Consider the following 8,443-nt stretch of genomic DNA (forward strand, 5'->3'; position numbering starts at 1 on the left):
CTGATGCTTGTTATTTTGGTTGTGGTATAATTGGAAAGTGTAATTGAAATGAGCTGTGCCATATTTTGACTGTTTACAAAGAAACTACATTCTGAGAACAATTTGTTCGGGGTGGGGAGAAATGTTTCAGGGTGAACCTAATTTCATTCCCTCAAATGATTCAAGATGAATCTGAACTATGCTAATTCCTTGTTTTATGAATGCTCAGACAGAAACTTGTGTGTTTTATTTATTTATTTTTGGTTTATTTGAGGATGTTCATACTGTAATGAATTGGAAAGGAAAAAGTCATGGACTAATTTAATAAACCATCCCAGAGTTTGCCAGGAGAGACTGATGAAAACATGAAGAACCTGACAGGATGCCTCATCTATGGGCTAAGATTTGAACCTGGAACCTCCAAGTAATGGACCCCGAAGCACTTGACTATGATGTTTGATATTTTCATCTTAATTCCTTTTCCAATATGTGTACTTTTATTCCAGCAAAAGCATGCCTGTTCTGCGTATTTGCCCGTGTGCTTTCCCGCAGCACGTTTATGCCACATGGTGTGCCAGATGCTTACAAACCCACCTTTTGGCCATATTTTTCCATGTACAAAATTATGTGGTATGATATGAAAACTGACACAATTCCTTTAACTGAGCATCCTACTGGCTACCCTTGGCCTTACTGATATGGTAGAATCTCTCTCCACTGCTGACACAGAACACCCTCAAGGCCTGATAAAACGTTGCACTGGAACAATCTGTGAAAACCTCCATCTGCCAACTCCATGTATCATTCTGATATATCCCATGTACAGCCGCTGGTGATGGATGAAACATGGGTTCATCATTTTACATAGGGTGTAAGGCAGCACTGATGGAGTAGAAACATGTTACACCCCACACAAGAAAGAAGTTCAATATCATGAAAGTCTGCAGTAAAGGTAATGTTGATGGCAATTTGGAATGCACAGAACATTCTCCTCCATTGGCTTGTGGACCACAGGGAACTGTGAAATTATACCTGCACTGCATAACACCGCGATACCTCAAGGAAGCTGTCCAGATATAACACCCTACAGAATTAATAAATACAAGTATAACTTGCCCTTTGATGTTACTTACTGAACACTATTTTACCTCAGAACGTGCGCGCCTAGCACAAACTAAACCATGAATGGGCTGCAACATGACTTAACTTGTCCGAAGACTTGGGAAGTCACTATAAACTGATGTTGACTTCTTATTAAAAAGCTTCTGAATAAATGTAATGCACAAATTTTGTTTATTTTTCTCTGATAACTGTGTGATGACAAAGAGCAGTGGGAATTAGACTAGTAGTTCCCCATGTGTTTGCTGGTTCAGGCAGTGCAGTAACTCAAACCAGAATTACAAATTGCATGAATCTCCTAGTTTTTCCTGATTACTCCCAACCCTGCTATGATTGAAAATTAAATCATAGTTCAAGTGAAATATTACTTGGTCCATGGCCAGCGCATTTTAAGTATGCTGTAGTTGAGATCCCAAACTTTGGCACACACCAAATTGAAAGTGTTTGAATTCAAGAATAAAGAATTTGCATTGAAAACTAACACTTTACAAGGTTATGTTACAGTTCACAGTAAAGCTCATTTCAGTAACTTGAAAGAGACAACCTGAATAATCACTGAATCAACTATTAGCCTCAGAATTTGGGAACTTGAAGAATGCCATGCAAAGTCATAAGTTTTTGAGTTTTCACATTTTGAAATTATAACCCATAAAACATTCATTAAAAAATCATATGAACATTTCTTTTTTTCACTAAATGGTATCTACAGTTAGATCATACCTTTTTTGAATTACCCTGTACTCTCATTTTTATTAGACACATTCACAGCTCTGCAGAGTGTCTTAAAACCACTCCAACTGTCCATACACATAAAACAATCTGAGAATGGATAAACCAATTTTGATTACATTTGATACTGGGGAACAATCTACACAAAAACATGACTCTGAAGCTTATAATAAATGTTTTATACATATTTCATTTTCCTTTAGAGTGAATAATAAGAATGAACAGTGAAGCCTTTGTAATGATTGTTTATTCATTCAGAGTATATACTTTTGATTCCTACTGTAATATTAATTTATCTGTATGTTAGCACAGATTAATTCCTTCTGCAAATGTGACTACTAAGTGTACACTTATATGGCCTTATTTTATAGCATTTCGCTTTCACCATTGGCTATGATAATGTAAAGCTCTCTCCAGTTGGCACCATCATTAGTGTGTTGTGAAAAATGTATCTGTTCTAAGAAACTGAGTAAATAAGTAATTCTGTATTCTGTGGCTAATTTTTGTTACAGTGGTAAGTATATTAAAATTTTACTGCATGCCACTTAGGGCACTGATTCCTCTGTCGGCTTATGTGGATATCGTCCCAAAACTGTTGTACGTTAAGAACTTTCTTCTGGTGTGTAATGTGGAAAGACAGATACTTTATTCTTCAAATTAAATTTTTTCAGTCTTTTTGGTCAGTGAGCCTCACACATGCATTTTTTCTCTTCCTCAGAACAACTTCAGATGTCCAGAGACCTTGTCCACAAGACTAGCTGGTCCAGGACCAATCCCTAGCACAGTCTTGGAGCCTGGAGCTATCTGAGTGCGTCCAGCATCACGTACAAGGCTAGTGATGAGACCCCGGCTGCGGGACACACTGGCAAGCTCCAGAAGTTCTTGCTCTGTCTCCACTTTGAGCACCACCTTGGCTTCTCCGCTTTCTTCCCACTGCTCCAGAATGTTTGGTTGATGAAGCAGGGCCTGTTGGTATGCTGCGACTGCTGCATGGGAGCACTAAAAACAGCAATGAAATAAGTTACTGGTAACATCCTTAACAGCCTAGTCTCCACAGACATAAAACTCATTCATTTGGGAAAATAAATCAGAGGTTCCCAGGCTTGGCTTAACCCAGTCATGTTCGATCGAGTTAGCCAGGTGGGCACAATCCACATTTTTTTCACTAAAATCCGCAATATTCAACAATTTAACAATCCACGAAACATGCTGTACCTGTGCTGCTACTTTACCCTTTCCCATTTTCAAGTCTGACCGAACAATGAGAACCAACTTGAAATTGTCTTCACCATCACAGGGGGGCTGAAACAATTTAATATACGTCATTAATATACCAAAGAAAAGGATACACGTTTCTTACAAAACAGCTGTTCCAACACAACTAACCTCACCAAACGTAGATGACCTTTCGCCAGAAAGTATTGTATTTTTTGGAAGTATTTTGGATCGGACTTTCAGGAATATCCACGCTATTGAAACACCGCAAGCTAAGCCGGATAAGAAAGTAGAATTTATAACATGAGATAGGAGACCCATATTAGCGTCTGTCTTTACATCTTGCATTTTATACAATAAACAAAAAGCACATGGCGAACGAACGACACGTCAGATGATAGACAATACCATAGATAACTGCCAGGTAGCTTTACTGAGCCAATGTGCCGATGAACTCCGCCCTTCGGTTTCCTAAACGAAAGCATGCCTTTTTCTTCGCTATGTATCTACTCTGCCGCCATGTATGAAAACAATGGAAGTGAGGTTAGTGTAGGTGGTTTGGTATGAATTTTTAAGATATTATTTGATAAGGAGGAGTTTTAAGGCTGGATAAGAATCCGTATGAAAGTGAGTATACCGAGTTGCACTGTGGAGGTTAAAACAGCCGATAGGAATGTAATCTTTTAAATCATTGAAATGTGTAAAATTCAATTTATTCTTCTACACCAAGTTTCATGCGTCCACTGTTTCGATAGCTTAAAATACATTTTGCCACGCAAATGTTTGAGCCCATTTCTACATAATTTATAATATCCGATACTCTAATTTCTATTTTCCTAGATGGATTCAAGAGCACAAGTAAAGCCAAAGCTTTTATGCAAGGACCTTGCTCCCCAAGTTGTACCAGACTGTACTCCAGAAGTTGAAGTGGGCGAGTACTTCTTGTTGAAATCTGAAGAACGCCTGTCGAAGTATCTATACCTTTGTTACTAAAAGTATAAGTCATACGATATTCTTCTTGACCATTCAGTGTACCATTTTAATGTTATACTTGGCAAGCAATATGCTGATCTTAGCGGAGGATGACTGTCTGTATGGTATTATGACCATTTCAGGTGGTTTGCTTCTTTATGTCTGGTTTTTTATGAATAGCATGGTGTATCTACATTGTTTTACCATCTAAACTGTCTGAGTCAGACGGATATTTTCTCTTTGATTTCAATAAAGCAACATTTTTAAATGGGTCTTTATTTTAGAAAGAAGCCAGAATGGGATTGGCCTCCATTGTCCCCAGCTACAGAGTTGGTGGCTGCCTACAGGGACCTGGAAGTAGCTAACAGGAACCTTAACGAAAAGTGGGCCAAGGGAAAGGAGAAGCAGGAGCAGATGGACAAGGAGTGGGATGAGCTACGAGAGAACGAAAAGCACCTCAGAGAGTCCTTCACTCGCTTTAATAAGTTTTTGCAGGTGTGCTGTTACAGTTGCTTCTTTTTCTAGTCATGTGGCCACTAAAACGTTTTTCATCAACTCTTCCCTCAACTACATTGTTCATTCCTATTGGATAGCACCCTACTCCTCTCTTCGTCCAATTACACATTTATTTCCTGCTTGCTGCTTACTGCCTGATCTATGTAAAGACTTCTGAACCCTACGAAGACATTAACGAAGAAGATGCAAACTGCAGAAGACCCTATGCAGCTTATTCCAGAGAGGTGACATGCGTGTATGTATATATATGTATGTATGTATGTATATATATATTAAATTTATTGCCAAGTATTTAAATGTAGTTTAAATCTCTGGGCCAAGCAGCCAATCCTAAACTCTTGATAAAAATACATTTTTGTTGAAAGTACTTCAAAAATGTATGTGCACTATTTTTACTCCTCACAATATACTATTGTTCTGTTTGAAACTTGTGAACCAATCTACTTTACAGATTGCTGAGGTTTAGGAGACATAGCTATCATTTCATATTCATGGTTTTGCTAATTCATGGTTAAGTTCCAAGCGATACGTTATCACAAAGTTTCTTTGAAGAGTTGCCCTTGTGCATTTTGACAAGCTTGGATCCCTTGTCAGTACTGGACACATCATATTCTTCTTGCCAGTGTCAGTACATCTCAGAATAAATATGAGGGTGTTGGCAGTGTGAGTGGAAGTATAAAAGCTGTGAAGCAAAAGAGATTCATTAAACGGATTCTTGCACCATTTGTTTATCAGGGTCCATATCAGGAAAATATGTGCCGTGAAGATGGAGGCATGCCTGTATTTAGAGCAATGTTCCCAGTCTCGTTGTAGATTTAAAATCTGTTTCTTTATGAGATTCTTGGCTTCATTTAAACAAATTTCTTGATTTTCAGGTTAACAGAGAGAAGCGAGAAAGAGCAGAAAGTAAGATTCAGGAGGAGAAGGCAGTGCAGAAACAGCGAAAGAAGGAGACTGTTCAACTGCAGGAGAAGTTAGAAGGTTTCATACAGATAAAGAAAACCCTGGAAGAACATGTGAATAAGCACAAGATATATGAGGTAAGGAAGGGGAAGCAGTGAGTAGGTGTGATATCTCGCTTGTTTCAAGGGCTGCCAACTTACAGTTCTGATGAAAGTTCTTGGTGCTTTCTTCAGTCTGTCAAGTCAAATTATGGGATGGTATTAACGTTGGCTGTTTCCACCCCTACCCTTTCAAATTGATGTCATAATTCTGTAGGATATAATAAATGCTTGCCTCTCTCTCTGTTAGCAACTTTTAAACCAATTGACAAATTTTAAAAACATTTAGCATGAGCATAACGCAACATCTCCTTAGTGCTGTTCAATTTCCTGCTAGTAGCAATACCAACATGGTGGCCTTACCAAGTTTTAGAGTTGGGATGACATTAGCGCCACTTAATGTAGGGTCTTTGAATTTGAAAAATATGCAACTTTTGTTGAGGTTATTTTTTAAAATGTCAAACAACAATACAGTTGTCACATGACATCTTTATATAATTTCCCATTTGGTGGCAATAACTAATGAAGCATTGGATGTAGGCCCATTCTGTGGCTGTATATCAGAGGAACCTGCTGCCTCCAATTTAGGATACTTCAACCCCAAAGTTGGAGGCAGCATGTTTAAAGCAACTCTTACCATTATAGACTAATGATTTTCGTACCAGTCATGAACACAGTGTACTGTCCAAAGTACATAATTCTCACACTATTTAGCAGTGTAGACAACCTTAATTAAGTAATAATTATGTGAATTTTGCCACACTTTTTTCAGAGCTAAGATCATAATGTATTCATTCACTAATGTGCACAGAGCTTGTATTGTACTCAACAGGACTTCCTGGACAATGTAGTGGGAAATACGGAGGACTTCTCTTCTGTGTCTGATATTCTGAACCGCTATGAGACTCTGAGTGCTTCGCTCATGGAACTTACTGATCAGCAATGGAGCAACCTTGCCACCCTGGAGAATGCTTACAATCATACAGTCAGGCTAACAGAGGTAACATAACAACTATGCACTGAGTGTGCAGCACGCTTCGTCCAGTGAATAACATATGATGCCCTGGTGGACCAGAGGCGCTGGATTCATGTGATAAAAGTGTGAATCCTTCTGTGTGGCTTCTAATGCACGAGTTAGCACGGTGACAGCACATCTGACTTGTGTTTATGGGGTGCTTGAATCTAATCTAATCTTTGGGTTCATCTCACAGTTCATAATCATAATCATCTTATCTCATCTGAAACTGTATAGTTTATAGTAACACAAATATGGAATCATTAAATGATCCATGATCCTGCATGCCTTCCACATGCCTTAACTTCTGAGAAAAGAAATCTGATATTTGATTGTGATTAAAGAGAAATAAGTTGTAGGATCTTATAATATCAATTTTGCAATTGCTAGGAGTGATACTGATGTCATTTATTGAAGGAGAAGTCACAACTCATGTTGGGGCTGAGCAACAGAATATCAGATTTGCAGAGCCATTATGACCAGGCTAAGGCTGAGACCTTCCGCTGGGAAACAGCACTGAGTCACATCGAGGACATAAATGCAGAAAAACACATAGAAATCAACGAGGTGAGGCTTTGTCCATAGTGAACAGGTTAGGGGTTTCATAATGGAAACGTGAAAAAGCTAATGTAAAGACTTTGTCACCATGACATGGCACTATAAATATTTGATAAAATTTTGGGGGGAAATATGTTAAAACCTGTCAAGAGGCTAACTCTCCGTGCCAAATTATGTTGACATTCATCTGGTAATTACTAAGAAAAACCACAAAAGTGTTGTTGAGTATAGTTGACATGGTGGCTGAGGTATGAAGTAGTCATATAATGGAAGAAGTAATTTGAATTTCTGTATTTGCTAAAGTGATTGGTTGCTTGTTTTCACTTTTTGTTTGCACATGTTGAAGGTGCGGACATCATGCTGGAACATGTACCGAGATATCTGCCGGCGCAAGAATATGCCAGTCAAGACAGCGGAGCGAGACGTAGAGCAGCAACTGATACACATCAAGCACACCATTCAAGCGCTGAAGAAGATTGTGCATATCGTGCGCCAACGAGCCATTTTGGACACAGCCTCCAATATATAGCAACCCGCTCCACTAGTCACAAATGAAAATGATTGTGGATGGGATCTGTCATTATCCATGTAATGCAATGATAAAAATTAATTTTTTTATAGAAATCATTTGTCTTTCTTAATGTCCCATTTGTTTGTATTCTGTGTTCTTAAATATGTACTCGTGCACTAGGCCAATATTCATACTTGTCATTATTTCAGCATTGGTTTTCACCTCTGAATCTCTAATAATGTAGAAGTTACAAATAAAATAGCAAATATGAGATGTATTTCAAATTTAAATGCAAGATTTTGACACAAGCTGTTCCTTCACAACAATATTTCAGAATGAGAAAACAGTGTTTATATAATTATGATCACAAATAACTAATATGGATTTCATGATGCTGGATGTATGTGTTGGTTAAAATAAAAATTTCTGATTCCCCGTTGTCGTCAACCAATTTGTCGTCAAAAAATGACGTCATCAAACAATGTTACGTTATATTTGTTTACTCGGTATTGTTGTACCAACACAGCAATGCCGAGTAAACAAATGACTTGAGTAAGACACTAAACTAACCCCCCCCCCCCCGAAGGGGGGGTTGGTTGCGTTTTAAAAACTTGACCAACCCCCCGAAGAGCTCCGAAAGGAGCGCTCTGCTCTAGTTGGTTAAAATTACAGGAAGCTAATAATAATTATTTGTTGAACTTTGGAATTTCTCAAGTCAGCCTATAATGATTCCATATTTCACTTTTATTCGTCACACTGCTTGGCTTGTGCATGGTCCAGCTGTCCGTATATAGCAGTGGCGTATTACTAGACTGTTGAAGGTCCATA

The 8,443-nt window shown here is 38.4% G+C and overlaps 2 protein-coding genes across 5 annotated transcripts; one reads left to right on the forward strand and one right to left on the reverse strand.

The window, feature by feature from the left end:
• Window positions 1-1,249: 1,249 nt before the first annotated feature.
• Window positions 1,250-3,390, reverse strand: LOC110830793 (peptidyl-tRNA hydrolase 2, mitochondrial). 2 transcript variants are annotated; one of them, XM_022066076.2, is made up of 3 exons: window positions 3,214-3,390; window positions 3,043-3,129; window positions 1,250-2,826 (listed from the first exon to the last, which is right to left on the reverse strand). In XM_022066076.2, exons 1-3 carry the CDS (start codon window positions 3,388-3,390, stop codon window positions 2,542-2,544), a joined length of 549 nt encoding a protein of 182 aa, XP_021921768.1. In that variant the 3' UTR covers window positions 1,250-2,541. The 2 variants fall into 2 exon arrangements, with proteins under 2 accessions (XP_021921768.1, XP_021921769.1); XM_022066077.2 differs by lacking the exon at window positions 3,043-3,129.
• A 79-nt stretch (window positions 3,391-3,469) lies between these two features.
• LOC110830794 (coiled-coil domain-containing protein 42 homolog) lies at window positions 3,470-8,050 on the forward strand. 3 transcript variants are annotated; one of them, XM_022066078.2, is made up of 7 exons: window positions 3,470-3,585; window positions 3,883-4,013; window positions 4,299-4,509; window positions 5,406-5,570; window positions 6,364-6,531; window positions 6,964-7,113; window positions 7,451-8,050. In XM_022066078.2, the coding sequence occupies exons 1-7, from the start codon at window positions 3,526-3,528 to the stop codon at window positions 7,631-7,633; spliced, it is 1,068 nt and encodes a 355-aa protein (XP_021921770.2). In that variant the 5' UTR covers window positions 3,470-3,525; the 3' UTR covers window positions 7,634-8,050. The 3 variants fall into 3 exon arrangements, with proteins under 3 accessions (XP_021921770.2, XP_087198507.1, XP_087198508.1); XM_087342381.1 differs by having other exon boundaries at window positions 3,552-3,669; XM_087342382.1 differs by lacking the exon at window positions 3,883-4,013 and having other exon boundaries at window positions 3,553-3,585.
• The last annotated feature ends 393 nt before the right edge of the window (window positions 8,051-8,443 follow it).

Source organism: Zootermopsis nevadensis, unplaced genomic scaffold (genome assembly GCF_977971745.1).
Source record: "Zootermopsis nevadensis isolate Lab colony 2312 unplaced genomic scaffold, Znev_1.0 Znev_ptg000003l, whole genome shotgun sequence".
Lineage (NCBI taxonomy): Eukaryota > Metazoa > Arthropoda > Insecta > Blattodea > Termopsidae > Zootermopsis > Zootermopsis nevadensis.

Coding starts and splice junctions, on each gene's coding strand:
- LOC110830793 (XM_022066076.2), bottom strand. CDS start 3,390: ATGCAAGATGTAAAGACAGACGCTAATATGGGTCTCCTATCTCATGTT. Junction 3,130..3,213: donor GGTCATCTACGTTTGGTGAG/GTTAGTTGTGTT, acceptor AAATTGTTTCAG/CCCCCCTGTGATGGTGAAGA. Junction 2,827..3,042: donor AGGGTAAAGTAGCAGCACAG/GTACAGCATGTT, acceptor TGCTGTTTTTAG/TGCTCCCATGCAGCAGTCGC.
- LOC110830794 (XM_022066078.2), top strand. CDS start 3,526: ATGCCTTTTTCTTCGCTATGTATCTACTCTGCCGCCATGTATGAAAAC. Junction 5,571..6,363: donor ATAAGCACAAGATATATGAG/GTAAGGAAGGGG, acceptor TGTACTCAACAG/GACTTCCTGGACAATGTAGT. Junction 7,114..7,450: donor AACACATAGAAATCAACGAG/GTGAGGCTTTGT, acceptor CACATGTTGAAG/GTGCGGACATCATGCTGGAA.